Raw genomic sequence first — 22,708 nt, forward strand, 5'->3', positions numbered from 1 at the left:
ACACACACACACACACACACACAGACATGCAGACACACACACACACACACACACTGCTAAGCTGTCAGCGTGTGTGTGAGTTTTCTGCAAAACCTCCAAACTGAACTTTAAAAGGTCAGAAAAGTTTATTTCTGGGTTAATTTATCAATCAGCCGATTGACTGATTATTAGAAAATGAACAGCTTTGCTAACTGATTAATTGTTTAAGTCATTGATGGAACACAAGTGTCAGACATTTGTTGTTCCCAGCTGTTCTCCTGCGTTTCTGTCAGTGTTAACTGAGTCTTTGGGTTTTCAACTGTTGTTTGGATAAAAACACTGGGGCAGCACTTCTCACTCCAACCAGTCCACCAGTCCACCAGCCAACCAGTCAGCCAGTCCACCAGCCAACCAGTCAGCCAGTCAGCCAGTCAACCAGTCCACCAGCCAACCAGTCAACCAGTCCACCAGCCAACCAGTCAACCAGTCAACCAGCCAACCAGCCAGCCCTGAAAAAACACCATGTTCAGCCCCGACTGCAACAAATACTTGAAGAAAGAAGTTTATCTGCTGGTCAGCGAGACTTTTCTGAAACTCTGAGAGTCAAACGATCAGCAGACTGATATCAAGGTTTCCTCAACAAATTACAAATGACCAACGCAGGCCACCAGAAATAACCTCAGTGAGTGTTTTAACAGGACGTCTGAGCCTCCGACAGGGAAGATACCGCAGCCGTGGGGTCCACCACTCAGTTCTGCAGGGGCCCCTGTGTAGAGCACATCTACACAAACAGAGGAAAAGACTTCAAGAAGGAGTCTGGACAGAGGAGCAGAGACTCTCTGATGAGATGAACTGAAGTATTTCAACATGTTTGTGTTCAGGAGGCTCTTCAGCTCCTCTGCAGAGACTGACAGGCTGATCCCAGAGCAGCCCGATCTGCTCGGCCTGTTAAATCACAGCTAAGTTTAGACGCCGTTGTCACAGGCAGGAATCTGATGGGAGAGAGCTTTCCCAGGGTGCAGTGGACCGAGTGCTCAAGTTCACGTCCAGAGTTACTCCCCAAAACGCAGATTCAGGTCTAACATTAAATCCTGCCTCATGTGACGTTTGATTTTTAAACTTTATTAGCACGCTGCTGTCACAAACTGCCGTTCAGAGGAATAATAAGCATTAAAAGTTTACATTACTAGTGTTCAAAAACTCCTTTTAAGTCCCTTTAACGGGACAAAATGATCATGTCTGCAGGGGATTGATGAATTTGTTGATCTGGATAAAAATTTATTCAGCTTGTTGGAAAAATGTATAAGTCATCTTTATCTTGTAATCAGTGGCATGCACGGGGGGGTGCAAAAACACGTGCTAAAGTGCCACCTGGGAGCCAAATAGCGTGCTAAAGTGCCCTCTTGGAAGCCAAAACGCAAGTTAAAGTGCCCTCTTCAGTGGCGAGGACACACTATATGTGCCCTTTTTTCCTTTTAGCCCCTGCCCTTCAAAAAGTCTGTGCACGCCACTGCATATAATCACTTCATTCAGAATCCCATCAGGAAACGTTGGCCTGGAACAGAGCGCGAGTCCAACACACAGAGCGCTCTGATCCAGTCCCTGCTCCTCAGAGGATGAACCCTTTAGACCTGAATGACCCTGAATGACCCCTCCTCTGGGCCGCGATGACCCCTCCTCTGGGCCGCGGCACGGCGAGGACGACGGTGCAGATTTAGACTGAACATATTGTTTTCAGTTCACGACATTTTGGAGATTCAAGTTTAGAAAACAAACTGAGTCGACTGGATGTGACTCACTGATCGCTGCCACAGAGAGTGAGCAGAGGCTAAACCATTCACAGCTACATGAGCAGGCTGTTAAAGACTGTGCGTGTGTGTGCGTGTTTGTGTGTGTGTGTGTGTGCGTGTGTGTGTGTGTGTGTGTGTGTGTGTGGTGATAGTGGATCTCTCAGCATTAACAACACATAACTGAGCTCAGAGACCTTGTGAATAGTTTGTCATTTTAAACAGCTTCTTAATTGAGCCGTCTCGTTAAGCTAAAGGTCAGTTCAGTAAATAATACAGAGTGAGTGTGTGTGTGTGTGTGTGTGTACTATATACTATTCATCGGAGGTGGAGGAAGTATTCAGATCCCTTACTTCAGCGTAAAAACACTCCAGTGTGCAGGATTTCAGGGGAACCATTGGCATCATGTTCAGTTACCTCAGAATGAGTCTTTATGTCTACAGAGGGTCCACCATGTTGCACCGCCATGTTTCTACAGGAGCCCAGAGAGGACAAACTAAACACTGACTGTGCAGAGAGTGAGGGGTGTTCAGGCGGTTGCATTCTGCAACCTCACCACTAGATGCCACTAAATCCTCCACACTGGACCTTTAAGTAAGTTTGAAAGTAAGAATAATTAGTAAATGTACTTTTATTCAAAGTAAAAGTACTGAGTGCAGTAAAATGTCCCTGTGACTGTTCTCCTGGTCTGGTCTTCTCCTGTTCTATCTGTTCTCCTGTTCTCTCTGACCTCATCAGATTACTGTGACTCAGTCGTTCATGTCAAAGCAGATTTTACTGTTGGAGCTGGTTGAGCTTCATTTGAACTAATGATTCTTTTCATTCTGGATCAATCAGCTGATTATTTCCTCCATTAATCGATCGATCGATCGGTTTGGAAACATTGTGAAAATAGTGAGAAATGTGGTGACGATGAGGCCAAAGTGACGCCTTCACAGTGTTTGTTTCACACAGGCTAACAGCTAGCTGCTGTGCAGGCTAACGGGACAAAGTCATGAACCATTCTTGCAGGACCAGATGAAACAGGAAGTACATCACCGCTCCTCTCCAGCACCTCCTGCATCGATGAGGTTCGTTCCCGTCACGTCCTTGTTGGGACGCATCAGCGAATCGTTAACGCAGGTGTAAACAGGGCCCACGAGTTTGTTGAGTCCAATAAAGTTAGAACATTCTCCTCCACGTCATCGACATTCCTCCAGTGAACTCCAGTTTATTAAAACCGGTCCCCGCCGTGTGACACCCCTTCTGCTGACGTGTCACTCTCTGGTTGGTTGGACACTTACGACAGAATTCAAACTCATCATGAAGCGTTTGAGTAAATAATCCAAAGATACTTGTGATTATTACAAACTGCTTCCAAATCCATTGATCTGGTTCAGAGTGGCGAGCTGTGACCTGCAGCCTGATCAGAGCGATCAGATCAGAGCGAGTGAATTTTACCTGTGACAGGTGATCACACTGAAGCTACTGAACCGAACTGCTGCTGAAGCTTGTTTAACTCAACAAACTGTCTTTTTTCAGACTTTCGGCTCTTTCTCTTTCTTTTATCTTTCCTCCACAGATGATCTTCTATTGACTGTCCTCAGCTGGACTCGACTCAGCTGTTAACTGAACAGGTGAATACTGTAACAGGTGAGCAGCTGCTGTGCAAATAAACAAGAAACAATAATGAAAGACTTCCAATAGAAACACTGAAATCACCAGTAAATCAACCCAAAAGTCAGATCTGGATCTGCTCTGAGGAACTAAAATCACCAAAACTTCAAATGAATACAAACTAAACACACCATCTGTGTGTGTGTGTGTGTGTGTGTGTGTGTGTGTGTGTGTGTGTGTGTAATGCCTGGCCAGTGTTCATGTACATACACATGTCACGCTACCAGGCTCTGATCCACGAGTGATCACCTTGTATCTCAGGTGATCTGCAGACAGACACCGCCCACCTGCTCCTGCTGCTCCCGGACTCTGCTCCGCCCAGCGGGGCCGTTCCGTGCAGGGAACCCAGGTTACACCCTGAAAAGAAACAGAACAGGTGAAACTTCAGACCTGCTGGACTCATTTCCGGCCTGAAAGCTGAACAAGCCGCAGCCTCAGCGGGTCAAAGTTGCCGTTTAGAGCCGGGCCGACGGCGCTGTGAGGCGGGCGGGCGGTGCAGCTTCTGCCGGTGATAATAGAGGTGAAGCCGGGATTAGGGAGGAGAGCAGAGGCACGCGGCCACTAACAGGTGGGAAACGGTGTGAAAGGTGAGTACCTGCCGCCGCTTTCTCCCCCTGCAGCTCCGTGAACCGTCGCGGACAGCCTGCGGTGATCCGGCTCCGGTGCCCGGCCGGGCAGAGCGCAGGATGGGGGCTGTGGGGGCGGAGGGGGTGTTAACGGTGGATTTTCATTAGCAGGACTTTTATTTAAAGAGGCAGCAGCCAGCCTGGAGCAGCCTGAAACAACACCGATCATCCAGGTTACACCCCCACAGGTGACTAATAACTGCTCTATAACTGATCATCATGAGTTCAATGTGTATGAACTGGTAGTTAATAAAAGCTCCTGAACAAAAGCTCTTAGCTTATTAGGATAAATAAACCTCCTCTGAAACACAGTGGAAATCATTTATGAAACATCAATGGAGTCAGTAAATTTCTGCTTAAAATAATTAAAATAAAATGTAGTGGATGTATTTTACTCACATTTCACCCATTTCATCCTTTTGACAGCTCAGTTTTATGACATCAGACCAGCCGTTGATTTTCGGTGGCGGGGTCTGCCATCAGCAGCAGGTGATCTGCGGTCATGGTTTGTGGTTTGATCTGATTGGTTTCAGCCTCACTGTTCACTGTGCTGCAGCCTGTCACAGCTGATTAACTCACTGCTAACGTTAACACACATCCTGCTGAAACCTGGGGTGCATTTTATTGTGAAGGGGTCACAGGAAACACAGAGTTTAGCGCTAACTGTGATCGTTCATCCAAAAACGCCTTTTTATAACAACACCATGGTTATTTTAGTTTATTGGGGGCCCTTGTATTTGGGTCCTGCTGTTGCTGCAGGTGGAGGAGGAAGTGTTCAGACCTTATGAGCCTACTTAAAGGAATAGTTTGACATTTTGGGAATACATTTATTCACTTTCTGGCTCATATCCGTGCAGGAAATATGGAGGTCGGTCAGCAGCTGGTTAACTTAGTTTAGCATCAGGGAAACAGACTCTGTACAGAGACAACAAACCCCACCCAATAACACCTCTAAAGCACAAAAACCAAAGCATAAATGTGACATCTTTAAATCGTCATATTGTGGATGTATGTGACTTTGAGGGATTTCTGTCTCTGCAGTGATGAAGGTACAAACAGTGTCCCACGATGAATACAGTGGCTATAAGATCTTTATTTGGAATAATAAATAAGAGAAACAGTGAAGTGAACAGGAGGACACATCTACAATAAATCATCTTCCTGTTTTCAAACATCAGTCTTTCACAACAGAACCTTTAATACACAAGAACTAACATACCAACCGCCTGCATTTACAGCCAGCATCGTTACTGTATATTCAACGCTGTTATTTACTGCGTGGTTACGCTGCCACGTCGTCGCCTCCTGCGCTCCTGGAGGAACGATCAGAAACACTGACGAACAGCAGAGGTTTGTGTTTAGCTTTAAAAGTCTGAAGACCTACGAGTGAACATAACAACGATTCAAAACTTCAAATACTGAAGCAAAGCTGTCGAAGCGGCTTGAAAGTCGTGTGTTTGTGTTGTGGGGTAATCTTGAAACACCTGAAGCAGCTGGATTCAGGTGTTGTTTAGTAGTTTGATGGTTTTGGTTTAGCCTGTGCTAAAGGTCAGCTCACTCAGAAAACTGTTTGGTTCAGGTTTGCTAGCATTTTCAGCCTCGTTTAGCTCCTAAAACATTTCGATAAAGGTTAGCTAATATGTTAGCTTAGTTCCACTTGGCTAACGGTTCAGTTGAACAACATTTTTGGCGCTGTTTAGTTAATCTTATCTTAATTACTTCATGCTTTAAATTGCCGTAAGAAATTTGGGTCACTAAAAAGCTCAATTTAGCCCCTTATTAGCCCCATATTAACATATTGACACGACTTAGCGACTCAAGTTAGCCATAACTTCCTTTAGAAGTTAAATAGTTTAGCTCCGTTTAGCTAGTGGTTCAGTTTAGCAGCTTAAACTGCTTGTTTCAGGTTTGGTAACAGTTTAACTCCTAAACATGTTGCTAAAGGTTAGCTCATGGTTTAGCTTAATTCCACTTGGCTAATAGTGAAGTTAAACTGTGGCAGTCTCTCCTGTGTTTTCACCTCCTTTGTCTCCTGTCCGTCTCTTCTCTGTCTGTCTGTCTCTAATCTTTCTGTCTGTCTCTCCTCTGTCTGTCGGTCTCTCCTCTGTCTGTCTGTCTCTCCTCTTTCTGTCTGTCTCTTCTCTGTCTGTCTCTCCTCTGTCTGTCTGTCTCTTCTCTGTCTGTCTGTCTGTGCATTCATCCAGGCTCACCTGCCTGCACAGTATTTAAGTATTTAAGCACCGCGGTTTTGACCAGTACTCGTCGAATCATCTGCCTTCCTACATGGTAACGACAAAGACCAAAGAGAAGACTCTAAATACCTGTTTGTCAGTTTTTGGCTTGTCAGAAACTCGCCTCCCTGACTCTCCTGTTTGTCTGCGCTCACCCAGGGAACCTGGATCAGTCACTACCTGGACTCTGTCAGTCGCTGCACATTCTGCAAACATTCATTAAAGTGTTGAACTTTTCTCCGGTCTCCTGTCTTACCTGTCTCAGTGTGGGATTTTGGGGCCGAAATACTCTAAAAACAAAACAAAAACAGCTAAAACTGGTTTGTTGCTGGTTAGCTAACAGCTACACAGCAGTTCAACAGTTTAGCTGTTTAGCTAATATGTTAGCTACACAGCAGTTAAACAGTTAGCTCCGTTTAGCTAACAGTTTAGCTACACAGCAGTTAAACAGTTTAGCTCTGTTTAGCTAACAGTTTAGCTACACAGCAGTTAAACAGTTTAGTTCTGTTTAGCTAACAGTTTAACTACACAGCAGTTAAACAGTTAGCTCTGTTTAGCTAACAGGTTAGCTACACAGCAGTTAAACAGTTTAGGTCTGTTTCGCTAACAGGTTAGCTACACAGCAGTTAAACAGTTTAGGTCTGTTTAGCTAACGGTTTAGCTACACAGCAGTTAAACAGTTAGCTCTGTTTAGCTAACGGTTTAGCTACACAGCAGTTAAAGTTAACTCTGTTTAGCTAACAGTTTAGCTACACAGCAGTTGAACAGTTAGCTCTGTTAAGCTAACAGTTTAGCTACGCAGCAGTTAAACAGTTTAGCTCTGTTTAGCTAACAGGCTAGCTACACAGCAGTTAAACAGTTAGCACTGTTTAGCTAACAGTTTAGCTACACAGCAGTTAAACAGTTAACTCTGTTTAGCGAACAGTTTAGCTACACAGCAGTTGAACAGTTAGCTCTGTTTAGCTAATAGGTTAGCTACACAGCAGTTAAACAGTTAGCTCTGTTTAGCCAACAGTTTAGCTACACAGCAGTTGAAAAGTTTAGGTCTGTTTAGCTAATAGGTTAGCTACACAGCAGTTAAACAGTTTAGTTCTGTTTAGCTAACAGTTTAACTACACAGCAGTTAAACAGTTTAGCTCTGTTTAGCTAATAGTTCAGTTTAGCAGTTTAATCTGTTTGTTTCAGGTTTGTTAACAGTTTAACTCCTAAAACATGTTGATGAAAGTTAGCTACTGATTTAGCTTAATTCCACTTGGATAATGGAGCAGTGAAACAGGTTAGCTTCATTTAGCTGACGGTTCAGCTTGTTTCAGGTTAGAACAGTTCAGTTGAGCTGTTGCAGCTTTTTGTTGTTTCGTTTCAGTTTGATCTGGTTTTGTCAGATATCGTCTGTTTTTTTTTACAGAAACATTCAGATCGACTTTTGGGGAATGTACAGATAACTTCACACAAACCAACAGGTCAGGTTAGCTTATCAAGCACTGAGCTACAATCAACAATTATGTCCTTTTCACCCCCGTAATGACACTAACAATCACATTCTACCACACTGACCTTCAGCAAAATGTACACTTTATATATGCAACCAATAAAAGTACAAAAAGAAAAACACAGAGAACAACACCAGAGTGCAGGGAAACCTCTAAAAACATGAAAACGCATTCGCAGCCTGCAGATCTTCAGAATTAACGAGGAGAAATTCATTGGAAAATCCTATTGACTGTCATCATACCCAGATATTATCCAAAACTGACACCAGATAGGTTTAATGGAACTACGAGTGCACCTCCAGGAAAAGTGGAAAAGTGTATTTGAAAATTTGGCAAGAGGATTTTATATTGTGCAGTTCCTTTAACAATTACATTTCAGTATTTGAATCTGCTAGTTCTCGTCCTTGAAAAGTCAGTTCTATTAAATATTCTCTGTTTCAAGCTGGAACTATTACTGTGGATAAAGAACTTAGAGTTTTATCACTTAGTCTTGGATTACAGGTTTGGTTGCGGTTGCCGGAGTGTAAACATCCCAAAATGTAAATGAGAAGGACAGAGGTGCTAATGTTGGTAATAATGTGGGCTAATGCTAACTAAATGCCCTCTGCCGTGGAAGTAACAGTTAGGTACTACCGTAGGTATCAAACAGTCACCAGGGCATGCTAACTTGTTAACATGCTATGTGTTTCAGCTTCCCTTAAACCCATTCTTTACACTGTTAGGCTTGTATTTTTAGTTCTGAGAGGGGTTTAGTCAACGGTCAGTTGGCTGTTATACAGAATCTCAGTTTACTGCCAGAGAATCAGAAAAACTTTCTACCTGTCACATGACTGAGCTCGAAAAAACAGCTAAATAAATGAAAAGCAACAGACAACAGCGACACAATAGAAAACAGGGTTTGTAGAAAAATCCCATAATGTCTCCACACATACAATAATACTTCTTTTCCCTGAAACACAAGAAAACCTTTGCTAAAGACCTTCAGCCACTTCAGAGGAACTCACCTGAAGACAGAACGAGAGGCATTTTTTAAACCTTCTGTCTGTATCAGCCAATCAGGTGCTCGAGGATTTTCTTTGGGTCAAACTGAGAGTTAAAAATAGTCGATGGTTATTCAGTGTTAAAGGGGAAAACAGCCACACAGGTGTTTCACTTCATTTGCCTCATTACAGCTCTTCTGTTATTGAATCTACTCAGACACACGAGCGCTGCAGAGAATCCAGTAAATTTTCTAATAAAACACTGTGTGCTGACTCAGGTTGACAATAAACACGATTAAAACAGAAAAAAAAGGAAACCGTGCAGCTACGTAGCCTACATGCTCGTGGTAGAAGCACACGAATGGAGGAGAAACTACCAGACCGGCAAAATCTGAGCAGGTCAACAGACAAAAACTCCTTTCAGACGGGACGTCACAGAGACGCACCTGGTGGAATCTCTGCATCACACAGAGACTTTGCACGTATTAGTTTGTGTTATCGATGTTAGAGCAGAGGTGAAATCAGCCAGAGTTAAACACACCTGTGTGGGTGAAAACACCAGAGTAATCAGAGTAAATAAGACAAAAAGTTTTTGTGTGATTTCTTTTCTCCAACCAAAACTTCATATTCATCCGTTATTTTTTAAAGAGCAGCTGAACACTGAATAGTTTATCGTATCCACGGCAACAGCCAGTTTTGGTTGTAGTTCTGATCAATAATCAGGTGACTTCCTCTGACAGCTGAGCTTCAGGTGAAACCCGTCTGCGTTTGAACTCTAGACATCTAAATATCTGAGGGAGGTGAGCTGTCAGGTGACTGCAGGTGCTCAGCTGGGAGGGCGGGGGCTCTATCCAGACCCCGCCCTTGCATTGCCGTTGGCTGTTTTGGGGCGGGCCGTGCAGGAACCTTTCCGTCCAATGGGAAGGAAGGGGCTGGACTCAGAGGTGATGACGATGCTCGGGATTCGACCAAGAGTTCCTCTCATCACGTGTCCCTCTGCAAAATCCCCGCCCTGTCAGGAACATACAGTCAATACCTCGTCAGTTTATTCCAGTAAATATTCCACTTTTAAGTCATTAAAGGTTCATTGTGTGAGATTTGGGCCGATCTATTTACAGAATATTGAATATAATATTCATAAGTGTGTTTTTATGAATGTGTAATCACATGAAAATAAGAATTGTTGTGTTTTTGTTACCCGTGACATAGGTAAGGTATAAAAAAATAAAGTATTATAAATGTACCTAAAGTGTGGAAGTAAAAATACTCACAGTGCAGTAAAATGTTCCTGTCAGTGTTTCTCTATCATATCTGATGTTTGTAGATTAATATTCATGAACACTGGTTGTGTGTCTCAGAGGACTCAGTGAAGCAGACGGTTGGACTGTACTCACGTTCGGGATGCTGCTGCGTTCACTGACTCCTGCTGACGAGGCGTCGGTGTCGTAGGACATCTAGAAGAAAAACAAACGAACTGATTAACGTACTGATGAAGCAGCATCCTGCAGCGGCAGCATCGACGGTCGAGTTTAATCTTCCTTTAATCAGCTTCATCAAACTCATCTCTGATCAATTACCCAGAATTTTAATCCGCCCTGAAAAGAATTGAGTGAATGATTGAGATCAGAAGGAGAAGAGGATTTTCTGACTGATCTGAAAGCACACTGAGCAGATTAAAGAGCACAAAAACACAAAGCAGCAGATTAACACGAACGCTGTTTTCAGATCTGCTCTCACAGCTTCAGCTTCAGCTTCAGCTTCAGCTGAGTCCTCCTGACTCCTCAATCCAACGTTAATAACCTACATGAGACGTCTGCGGGCGTCACGCCGCGCTCATCTCGTGTTTAATCCTCTCCAGCTGTTTTAACGCCGCCTGAAGGTCGGCCAGGAAAAAGTATAAACCCTCGATGTGCAAATCTTCTCTTTGAGACAAGATAAAAGCTGATTGGCCGATCCTGATTGGCTGTTATTCCAGCCGGACTCACAGGTTCAGGAGTGAAAACATCCCAAACCTGCGGTGAGTTAAAGCCACCTGTGGAGTTTTGGCCGCCGTCGCTGTCGATGATTTTACTAGTCCGTGCTGGAGTCACGCCGTGGGCGGAGTCACTTCAGGACATGTAAAAGTCTGGTTCGTGTCCTCAGAGACGAGGTGAGGGGACGGACAGCTGGAGCTCTTTAAATGACTGAATCAAGGTGCATTTCAGTAAGAAACGTCCAATCAGAGAGCTTCACACTCTGTTAAAGTTCACACGATCATTCTGACGTTCCACGGCGAAGGATTTGATCACAGGTCAGAGGGTTACCTTTTCAAAGATGCCCGAGTCGTGGCTCTTCATCTTGGACTTGAAGCTGGAGGACGGTTTGAATTCGGGGAGCTCGGCGGTGTCTCTGCTGATGTCACAGGAGACCTGGCGGCTGGCTGGTCTGGAGCCCATACTGGACAGGTCGGCCTCGGTGTCTGTCAGACCCTGCAGGGAAAACACACACTTTGACACGCACACGCCGGATCACCGAAAGCGGCGTCACAGCTCGGAAGGATGTGAGCTCACCGATTCGCTGTCGGAGGCGGAGGAGAGGCGGGACTTCCCGTTGCTCTGCCTCCTGAACTGGCCGCTGATGTCGGAGGTCTGGCTGGTCACGGTGGAGCGACGCGTCGACATGAAGCTGCTGCTGGTCGAGCGGAGGTCACGCTGACGAACACACAGCAGGACGCCGAGACACGGGATGTACTTGGCTAACGCTAACCTGGACAGAGACGGAGAGGCCGTGAGTCTAGGGTCGGACGAGGACGGGCGGTCCAAAGTGAAACCAGACCGCCTTCTGGTGCTGTTCTGTGTGGAGCATCGAGGTTCGCTGCTTTTGACTAAAGACAGACAAACATCTTCAATCACTATTTATTCAGTGTTTCGTTTCTCATCAGGACCAGAACTTAATGGGTTAAATGTCACAGCGTCCATGTGTCCATAAAGTGTCCATAAAGTGTCCATGTGCGAGTGTCTGAAGTGATAAAGTTGTCAGTGATCAGCGTTTGACAGGTGAGCAGGTGTGTGCCAGTCGTGTGTGTGTGTTACCTGTATTTCGGGTGCGTGATGGCGTAGATGATGGGGTTGTGGATGGCCGAGGCTTTGGCGATGACGGCGGGCACAGAGTTCATGTAGGGAGTCAACATGTCGGCGTACCTGCGGCAGGAACCACAGAAAAGGTTCAGCTGTTGCCCAGAGACACGGAGGACGGAGGCACCTGGACCTTTGTGTCACTGAACTAAACGATCTTAATTCTTCTTCCATCTGATCCAAACAAGCTGAACTCGCCTGGAAACAACTTTTCTTCTTCTGTGTTATGTTTTCAGCGCAGAAGCTTGTTTCTATAACAACTGGTAGAGGTCATGTGATGCTTGAGACTCACCTGTGACCTCCCCAAATCATCCTGCTTTTAAAGCTCTAATGCCTCCAGATGGAACATTTTATTTTGATCTGCGCTGAGACTCATCAGCAGACGGTGACTGATCTATCTGAGGCTGCACAGGAGTGTTCAGGAGTTTCCTGTTCACTTCAATAAAGAGCTTTCCTGCAGCAGCATCTAGTGGACATCGAAGAAACTGCAGCTGAAGCCTCAGCGTTTGAATTTGGCAGCTGGAGGTTTGAAACTGTCATTTCATTGATGTTACAGGTGTGCATCTGTTTTACCCGGCGAAGGCGGTGAGAGCGACGCTGGAGTACGGCGACCACGAGATGACGTAGAGCAGGATGACGATCAGAGCGATCTTCGCCATCTTCCACTCGTTCTGCAGCCGGTGGAAATTCTTCACCGAGTCCCGACTGCTGCCGTGGCTGTGAACGCTGCCGTTCATCTTCCCCACGGCCCTGAAACCACACGGACAGACCTGTAGCGCTCTCTGATGTCCCAAAACAAAACTCTCTCAGCTGCTTTAAAACGTGTCGAGACAGAAAATCCAGAAAAGCTGAAACTAAACTTCTTTCAAAAATCCTCTCGTGAAGCACACAGAAACACACACACACACACACACACACACACACACACACACAGACACTGACTGGTTGGTGGTGCGGATGGCGCGGAAGATGAAGACGTAGCAGTAGATGATGATGAAGAGCGGCAGGAAGAAGACGAAGATGAAGAGCAGCATGGTGTACGCTCGCACCGAGGGGGTGAAGGTCATGTAGTCCCACGTACAGGAAGTCAGCAGACCCTCGGGGACGTAGGCACCTGAGGGGCGAGAGACAGAGAGAGAGAGAGAGAGAGAGCCTCAGTGTCCCAGCATGCAGCGGGAGCCCGGACCCCCATGCGGCCCCTCTGAGTGCGAGGCTGAAAGGACGAAGGGTGGAGGTGGAGTCCTGCTGATCAGACAGACACAGGCGCTTCAATGTTTCTCTGTGTGTTCGTCTCCTGGAGGTCTCGTCCCGTTCTGCTGGTTGTGTGAACGACGCCGAAGCTGACGACTGACCGCCGCCTGCAGCGCTCTGATTGGCTGCAGTCACCTGCTGACTGTGTGAGATGTGAGTCTGTCCAGTGAATCTGCTGTTTTTGTACTGCAGTACCTGCAGTACTTCAGACTCAGGTGTGAAAGGCGTCGATAGGTGTGATGATACTTTTTGATGTCAACATAAACTTTTAGAGCTGTGAATGTTCTTGTTTGTGTTTTAGTATTCAGTATAAGCTTTGCAGTACTGATATATTTCCACATATGCAGGAAGTACAGAGGAAACGTGTGCTCGTCGTGTATGTGTGACATGTGTGTGTGTAAATGTGAACGTGTGAACAGTTTGTGGTTTTATGAGACCAGAAAGCTGAAATGACACGTCGTCTGACTGTGTTCTTTATTTCTGCTGATCAACATTTTTCTTTCAGGGTTTTTCTGTGTGGATAAGAAAATTATCCAGAGTAAAAATACTTCATGTTAACAAACACTGAGGCTCCGGCAGAATTAAAACCTGTTTCCTGCTGGTTGAGGGTTCACAGACTTGTGAGGACCTTCATCCCACCTGCACCAGACCTGAACCCATAAAGTCCTGAATCTGATTCCTGAAGAAGTGTTTTCTTTCATTTCTTCTCTCTGAGAACACAAAGTCCTCCTAAAACCCAAGAACACGACACACACACACATCGAACACACTGCGAACACACAGCGAACACACAGCAAACACACACACACACACACACACAGTGAACACACTGCCTCGTCCTGACGGAGTCTGGAAACGTTTCCCAGGAGGCTCGTGGAGCTCGTTCCCTCCATACGTCCTGATTTACATGAACATACAAGGAGAGATACGATCTGCTGACAATGAAAACCAGGTGAGGCGAAGAAGAGTGTGTGTGTGCGTGTGTGTGTGAGTGTGTGTGTGTGTGAGGGAAACGGAGTGAACTCGAACTGAACTAATAATAAATGGGATTTTGAGGGTAAATGAACAAAAAGCTTTGAGGCAGAGATGAAGAGTACAAGGCAACATCACACATTATCTGCTACAGTGTGTGTGTCTGTGTGTGTGTGAGTGTGTGAGTGAGTGTGTGCGTGCGTGTGTGTGAGTGTGTCTGTGTGAGTGTGTGTGTGTGTGTGTGTGTGAGAGTGTGTGTGAGTGCGTGCGTGTGTGTGTGTGAGAGTGTGTGTGTGTGTGTGTGAGAGTGTGTGTGTGCGTGCGTCTGTGTGTGTGTGTGTGAGTGTGTGTGTGTGTCTGTGTGTGTGTCTGTGTGTGTGTGTGTGTGCGTCTCCTCACTCCAGCCGAAGAACGGCGGCAGGCTCCAGCCCAGAGAGTAGGCCCAGGCCGCCATGAGGATGAGGAGGGCCCGTTTAGGCGACAGCATGCCGATGGAGGTCAGAGGTCGCGTGATGACGAAGTAACGGTCGACGGCAATCACCGTCAGCGTGATCATGGAGCAGATCCCGAACAGAGCGCCGCAGAACGCGTACAGCTCGCAACCTAAAGCCGGACAGAAGAGGATTCTGGGTATTATTACGGAATGATGAAGAGCAGACGGATAGAATCAACACGCTCACATCCTTTAGATCACATGACTGAACCTGAACCGCCCCCACCATGAACAGCTGACCTGAAGGCTGAAACTGGAGATAAGAGCTGAATACAGGAAATGACATCACATCATTAACCCGTCCAATAAAAAGCTAAACTGTCGTCAGACGTCAGCTGACCGGTGAGTCCTCAAACGTGATTGGTCAATACAATAAACCAGAACGCTTCAGATGCCAAAATCTTGTCCCGGGCCAGCGGATCTGAATTCATGATGGACTGATGGACATCAGAGACAGTTAGCCTCCATTAGCTTCCATTAGCTTCCATTAGCTTCCCGCTCAGAGTCCAGCTGATCAAACTTCTCGTTAAAGGACGGATTTGACTCGTTCAGATTCGACTTTGGCTCAATGAAACAAGTCTTCTTAGTGTTTTGGGTGAACTGGCCCTTTAAACTCAAACACACAGCTTATTAAATGATTTAATGAGAAATAATAATCTTTGCTTTCGCAGTCTCGTTTTTCACTTTCATAAATCAACACCTCCTCTTCGTGTCCGGGAATTAAAGCCGGCCCCCGCCGTCATATTAAAACGACCCCGAGGCGTCTCTCTGGGGAGACGGAGGAGGATCGCTGTTTTCTCAGAGCTCGGATTCACCCGTTCACACGTTCACGGTGGGAAAGAGAAGCGACGCGACGGCTGACGGCGGAGGAGGAGAAGAAGAACAGAACCTGCAGCTGTTCCGGCCTCAGTCTCAGTCCTCCACGCTGCGTTCAGTCCTTCAGAGAACTGGACCACAGTCTGGTTTCTGCGTCCGTCTCCTGCAGGCAGCCGTTCACTTCAGTTCTTTTTAAAATCTACCTGATGAGGTTTAAAAGTTGCTGAGAGAGAAAATCAGTCACACTTTGAAAAATCAAAACTTTCTTGTCGACTTTGAACGCAGCTGCTTTCAGCCGCGTCAGCAGGGAGGGGGGCGAGCGAGGATCTGCGGGTCCATCAGGAGGATCAAATCATCATTTATCTTCAGTTTAAGGACTTTTGTCTTTGCTTTTTGTGAAATGTTACCAATAATACTAATAATAATGTTAATAATGTGACGTCTCTGAACCCATGTGAGACGTGTCTTTACAACTGAAGCTCATCAGAGACGTGACCTGAACAGGTCCAGACCTGCTGGTTTCATCTGAAACATCACATGTTACAGAATCATCATATTTTTATTATGTGATAATTTTTAATCTGTAATCTGTAAAGTCTCTCAGAAGTTTTCCCCGTCAGTGTTTCTGTTGTTGTTTCCGTACGTGGAAATCTGATTTTATGACCATTTGAGTAAAGAGCACAATGTTCGGAGAAGCAGAGAGTAGCAGATACTCAGATACCTGAGTAAATATACTCAGTTACTTTCTGCCTCTGCAGAACGTGACGATAACAGACGAGAACACAGACGTGACCGAATGTTAGCGTGTTGTGGTTCCAGACTTTATTATCCCGGTTCAGTGAACTGATCTGAGACCAGCGCTCGTCGGTACCTTTCTCTCCAAAGATCCACCTCTTGTGCATGCTGGTGGTGAAGAAGATGGGCGTCTGCGTGACACACATCAGCAGGTCTGTGATCGCCAGGTTAATGATGAACATGTTGGCCGGCGTCCGCAGGCTGCGGCACCTGCAACACACACACACACACGCACACACACACGCACACACACACACACACACACGCACACACGCACACACACGCACACACACGCACACACACACACACACATACACACACACACAGACACACACACACACACAAGCACACACACGCACATGCACACACACACACGCACACACACACAGACACACAGACACACACGCACATGCACACACACACACACACACACCACACACAGACACACACAGACACACAGACACACACACGCACACACACACACACGCACACACACGCACAGACACACGCACACACACACACAGACACACACGCACACACACACACACGCACACACACACGCACACACACACACATGCACACACAGACACGCACACACACGCACACACACGCACAGACACACGCACACACACACACACAGACACACAGACACACACACACACGCACACACACACACGCACACACACACACACACAGACACACACAGACACACACACACACGCACACACACACACACATGCACACACACACACACGCACACACACACACGCACACACACACAGACACACAGACGCACACACGCACTCACACACACACACGCACACACACACACACAGACACACACAGACACACACACACACACGCACACACACACACACACACACACACACACACACACACACACACAGAAACACTCTTTAAATATGAACTATTATTTCTAAAAGGCGACGAGCGTCCTGCTGTAACAAGCAGGTAGGTTGTCCACCAGTTCACCTGCAGGTCTTTGGACTGTGGGAGGAGTCCCACACAGGGAGACCCCCGAGGGTTCAGACCCAGATCATGTGTGACATGTGACAGGAAGCTCTGAGGTCAGGACTCAGAAAGTGTGTCTCTGAGGACGAGGACATGGAAAAATCACTTAGTGCTGCTTCAGTTCTAAATTTAACCTTTGATCAATGGAACACCCATCAAGCAGCAGAAGATCAATTTCTGTCCCACGAAAGCTCCGATCAATAAGAGTCAAACTCATCTAAAGTGCTGAAGCTTCTCGTCTCGCTCTGTTCCAGATAAAAGACGGAGCGGCCGTGACTCGGCTCGACTCACGGTTCTGTTGTTGTGCTCGTCACAGCAGGAGTTTAAGCCTCGGTCCACACAGCTCTGCAGCTTCATGAGAGTCCATCACATCACGCCACACCCTCCTCTCAGGCCACAGCTGAGCGTCTCAGGGAGGATCTGTTATTTCCACCTCCAGTCCGTCTGAGGATTATCTCGTCTTACCTTCAACACCAGGAAGGAATAAAACTAAATCGTTTCAGCTTGTGCAGACTGACGTCCAGCCTCCCAAACAGCAAAACAACGCTTCACAAACATTTCGTGGGATTACAGACAAAGACTAAAGACGCTTTCTCATCATTTCCTGCCTGTCAGCAACTTGTAATTATGATTTTCCATCATGTGCGTGAGAAGAATCTTTAAAACAAACCAACTGTGTTCGTCCTGTGTGGATTACTGTAACTGTCAAAAAAAAGCACTAAATCGTCTGCAGGTGGTCTAACGTGGAACCACGAGAAGAAAACTGGCTTCCTGTCTCTTTCACAATAAAAGTCTGGTTGCTTACGACACAGATTGTCTGCAGGCGTTTATCTCTGCGGTGCCTGAACTCTGAATTACTTTTCACCATCTGCACACCTTCTTCTGTATCTTCTTCTAAAGGTCAGCCTCAAACACACCTTTTGACCTGGATCATATGATTAAACGTCCTGGAATTCATCTGCTTTTACTTTTTACTGTCTGATTTCCTTCAGAGCACTAAAGCTCGTCTGTGTGAGGACAGGTATGTACAGGCAGGTGTATGAATGGACGCGTATGTGCTGTGTATGTCTGTTTGGGTAGGATTGGTTTCGATTGGTTATTTGATGCTAAAAAAGACCCCTAAAAAAGGGGTGTGGCGTCAAGATTGACAGCAGGGCCGTGCGGCTGTGTGGGCGGGCCTCCACAGCCTCACTCTCCAAATGATGTCGCCAGTGCGAGACGGCAGCGCCCGATATTCTGGCGTGGACACGCATGTTGTTCAAGTGTCTCATCATCTGAAGGAAGTCCAGATTCACAGCTGAAAGCTCAGGAAAAATGGAATATGGCTCAAGGAACAGCGTGACCATATTTGGCCACAGGAAGTTGTCCTACCTGCAGAAGGCGTATATGACCAGGAAGTTGCCGACCATGCCGGTGATGCCGATGGCGAGGATGACGGAGCCAATGGTGTAGTGGGCGTGGTCGGGCACGTCCACTGTGGGGAAGGGGTGGGGGGGCTCTGACGCCATCGCCACCTGGAGGACAAAACAGGAAAATGATTGAGTAGCGTTCAAACTCTCATCGATCTGTTACTCAGACCGACTTCCCGGTTTTACTTTCATCACCTCGTCGGTACTTGAACCAACACTCACCCCCCCAACACAAACACAAACACAAACATGAGGCTGTTTCTGGTCTGAATGCAGGCTCAGACACTACTGTTAGCACCCCCCTGAGGCTGCAGTGTTCATTACAGCCATGATGTGAACGTGTTGGACGGAACAAACAGACCTGATGATTAATTATTCTCACATCTTAATGCACTCAGTGTTCTCTGTGCAGTTTTTAAACCTTTAAACCTGCTGCGAGACGCTGATCGCTGCTTTGAAGCTGAAGTGACAGGATGTAAGCAGAGATTTAAAAGTCCTTCGTATCGATGACGTTATCGTTCCACGGCGTGAAAAACCTTCACATCTGCAGACCTCACTAATCTCCAGCTACAGGCCTTAATGCCTTCTGAGAGACTAATATCTCCACGTGCTCTTCATCACTGTTTCTAATTACGGAGCTCTGAGCTCCCTCTCTCAGATCTCTTCATCCGGCACGTTAACGGCATAAATTACTCGTCTGCCAGCAGAAACGTCAGGCGAAGCTAACCAGAGGCCAGTCGGTCAGAAGAGCAGCCTGTCAGATGTGACTGAGACACAAACTGGAATTTTAATAAAATCACTTGAAATCTCGGCTTTACGGGTCCCTGCTACAGCTACATACACCTGCTGCAGAGTATCGTGATTCACACACATTCACATACATGATTTACATATTTACCTGCAGCTTCGTTTAAATGATTTCACGTACTCATCACTTAATTATATTGAATGAACTCAGATTAAAATGTTAGCAGGGTAAAGGATTCCAAATTTTCTTAGTATTTGCATAATTAACGACCTTATTTCACAGGATTTAATCCACAGAGATTCCAGTTAATCCTGAACGAGGTTAAATGATCAGATCTGGCGGGCGTGCAGAAGGTGGAGGCCAGCTCCCTCCACCAACCAAACCTCAGCCCAACCCAACACCTCCTGGATGACCTGGGACTCAACCGTGATCCAGAACCTGATCAGTCACCACCAGTGCTGGACCTCACTGATGCTCTCGTGTCTGAGTGGGATCAGATCCCTGCAGCAGACTGAAGGACTGAAAGCAGACGAGTGGAGGCTGTTAAAGCTGCTCATTATTCAACATGTCGTCACAACCAGCAGCGCTGCAGGAGGCACCAGAATCCTTCACTAAAAGCAGCAAAACTACGATGCAGAAAGGTGAAAGTACACAAGTATTAGCATGAAAATATACTTAAAGTACCAAAAGTAAAAGTACTGATGACGCAGACTGGTCTATTTCAAAATAATATTATGGTACACTTGTGGATTATCATTAGTAAAGCTGGTAAAGGTGGAGCTCATGTTCATCACTTTATGTACTGTCGGGTAGCTTGTGAATTTCCCCTCAGGTATCAGTCATCATCATGAGAGGCTTCTAGAACCTCAAACAAGTCCTGCTGCCTTTTGGAAAAACCTTGACCTGGATCAGTGAGACCGACAGAAAGATTAAACTTTATTAATGCCCTGCTGGGAACAAACTGGTGTTACAGGTCGCAGCAACAGCAGCAGGAATAAGAACAGAATAAAGATTTTATACAAAAGAAAAAGACGAGAAAACACTAAAACAAAGAGAAGTGGGCGGAGCTGCTCTAACAAGCCGCCACTCGTGCGGCGCCATCGTAATCCACCTTGACTTGGCTCTGCTGATTGCTGGGACCGAAAGTCGTGCAAATGTTTCTGGGTGGTTTCAGCTTGTTGCCATGGTTACAGCATTCGGTCGAAAACGATCACGACAAGCGTGATAAATCTCGAGCCAAAGCACAGATGCATTGAACAATTTAACAGCCAATCAGAAATGAGGATGCCGATGCTTCACAGCTCCCGCGGTGACCCGTGAAGCGAGAGGCCGCGTGCATCTCGGCTCAGTGTAAATGTGCTGTGAGTTTTTGTTCGGGCGGCAGTCAGCACAAAGGAGGAGGAACCTGTGAAGGTCGAGCTGACGGCGACGCTGTGAGTCAGACGTGCTGTGACAGGCGAGTTGATGCAGCAGGAAACAAACAAACAGAGCGACGTGTCAGCTCAAGGACACACGTCCATCTGCCTGCAGCGCAGCCTGAATCAGCTGGAAACAGCTGAGACGCACACTTCAAGGTGAGTTTCTCGCCGCGTGCTGAGCAGTAACTTGTACAGGCTGGATTTTAACCTCTTAAACTCTGATTTCACCTTAAAGATTTATCTCTAACACCCCCCCTTCACCTGCTCCAAAACTGCTTTACCGGTCCAGAGTGGAGGACTGAGGGCAGAGTCAGGGAACCTGTCGCCACCGTTTGGTCCCTGAGGCAGTTTTCCTTCTGAGTGGTCCCTGAATGCAACACGCACACAGCAGTTAAAGTCACGTCAAGTCACCAAGGCAGCTTCCAACAAAACAAAAGACGAAGCGGAGTGTCTTCATGGTCAGGGGAGGTCAAATCCACCAGAGTCTCCTCCAGACTGGAAGACTGACGGCTCTAACTGCATGGAAGCCAACACGCTCTCGTCTCGTCTCCTTCAAAACCAGCACCAGGAGGGGACGGCTCACATCATCCAATGCTGTGCACCCGCCAGTGATGCAAATGATGAGGTCAAGACCAGGATCTGTGACAGCTTGAACCACCTTCATGAGCCAGAAACCTCATTATCCTGATGGGAAACTTCAGGGCTAAGATGGGGGGGTTAAATTAGGGACACGACGTGTGAGGTGAGATGTTTGCTGACACCTGTGTCAGCAACTATCTAGTGATTGGTGGAAGTCTACACCCAATAAAACAATCCATAAACCATCTGAAGGTTCACCAGACAGATCCCAGAAGAACAAACTGAGCGGCTGCAGCCTCCGATCAACACGTCCAGGCCCTGACGTCCAAGCTCAGGCTGAAGAGACGCCACCTGGACAATCCACAATCCCTGGACAGCCAATACAGCAGAGACACAGGTGAGGACGAGCCGCTCCAAAACCAGCAGCCACACCTGGGACTCCCCTCCAGACGGTCAGAACTGAAGAAACCTTTCGAACAGGAGGAGAAGCGTCTTCTAGAACCTCCAGCAGGTGTTTGTGGAGCACGTAGAAGCACCAGGACCTGGATGGACTAGAACCTCCACAGGACCTCTTTCCTGCTGCGTGAGCTCATTGTTTTCATGTCTGAACATTAACACGAGCTAATGAGGCTAATGAGAGCTGGAAGCTGCTCAGAGCCACGTGGTAATTATTCCTGTGACTTTACTGAAAGGTCACTGTTCTCATTATGGTCACTTTCATCACACATCCAACAGTCCCATGTGACGACTTAATGAGAGAGAGTGTGTGTGTGTGTGTGTGTGTGTGTGTGTGTGTGTATTCATCTTTAGACATTATGTGAGTTACATTTAAAGTTTGAGGTTATTCGTCCATTTTCATAGGGATCATTTGGGATTTGGGCAGTTGGTGCGTCCAGCATCCACCCGAGCACCCCCCCCCTACGACTCCAGCATGTTTCCAGCACGATTCTTTGAGTAGCAGCGAACGGCTTGGAGGCGCATCGCTGGGAGTCCAGAGAACCGGTCCCGGGATCGGTGGATTGGAAGCAGCAGAATCTCTGGGGAGACCAAAGTTCATCACAGGTGGTTCCAGAATGCTGACGAGGTTAGCTGGGTTAGCACCACCCAGCCCAGTAAGGGGGTCCCCTCTGGTCCTTCTCAAGGTTTCTTCTAGTTTCTTTTCAAACAGGTTTTGGGCTTTTTTCCTTTTCATAATGCGCCGTAAGAACGTCAAAAAGATTTTCATTAGTGCAGTTATGTTTTCAGCACGACGTCAGAGAATCGTCTCTGTCAGGAAGTCAATACGTCCCTCGTAGAGAAGAATCACCTGAAGGTGTCGTTTGTAGGTCTAAAG

General features: G+C 46.6%; 2 protein-coding genes across 4 annotated transcripts in view; both read right to left on the bottom strand.

Moving 5' to 3' along the window:
• LOC121613710 (LIM domain-binding protein 3-like) overlaps window positions 1–4,047 on the bottom strand; it is a 39,616-nt gene extending 35,569 nt beyond the window's left edge. For all 3 annotated transcript variants that reach the window (XM_041947307.1, XM_041947306.1, XM_041947305.1), the window contains exons 1-2: window positions 4,018–4,047; window positions 3,672–3,779 (exon numbers count right to left, since the gene is read on the bottom strand). The gene's annotated coding sequence lies outside the window, so the exon portion shown is untranslated. The remainder of the gene's footprint in view (window positions 1–3,671; window positions 3,780–4,017) is intronic.
• A 1,074-nt stretch (window positions 4,048–5,121) lies between these two features.
• opn4a (opsin 4a (melanopsin)) lies at window positions 5,122–18,729 on the bottom strand. Its single transcript, XM_041947054.1, has 10 exons — window positions 18,593–18,729; window positions 16,266–16,399; window positions 14,485–14,688; window positions 12,805–12,976; window positions 12,436–12,612; window positions 11,821–11,928; window positions 11,299–11,494; window positions 11,053–11,217; window positions 10,144–10,203; window positions 5,122–9,761 (listed from the first exon to the last, which is right to left on the bottom strand). The coding sequence occupies exons 1-10, from the start codon at window positions 18,727–18,729 to the stop codon at window positions 9,597–9,599; spliced, it is 1,518 nt and encodes a 505-aa protein (XP_041802988.1). The 3' UTR covers window positions 5,122–9,596.
• Between the last annotated feature and the right edge of the window lie 3,979 nt (window positions 18,730–22,708).

The sequence above is a fragment of the Chelmon rostratus genome, chromosome 11 (assembly GCF_017976325.1).
Source record: "Chelmon rostratus isolate fCheRos1 chromosome 11, fCheRos1.pri, whole genome shotgun sequence".
Lineage (NCBI taxonomy): Eukaryota > Metazoa > Chordata > Actinopteri > Chaetodontiformes > Chaetodontidae > Chelmon > Chelmon rostratus.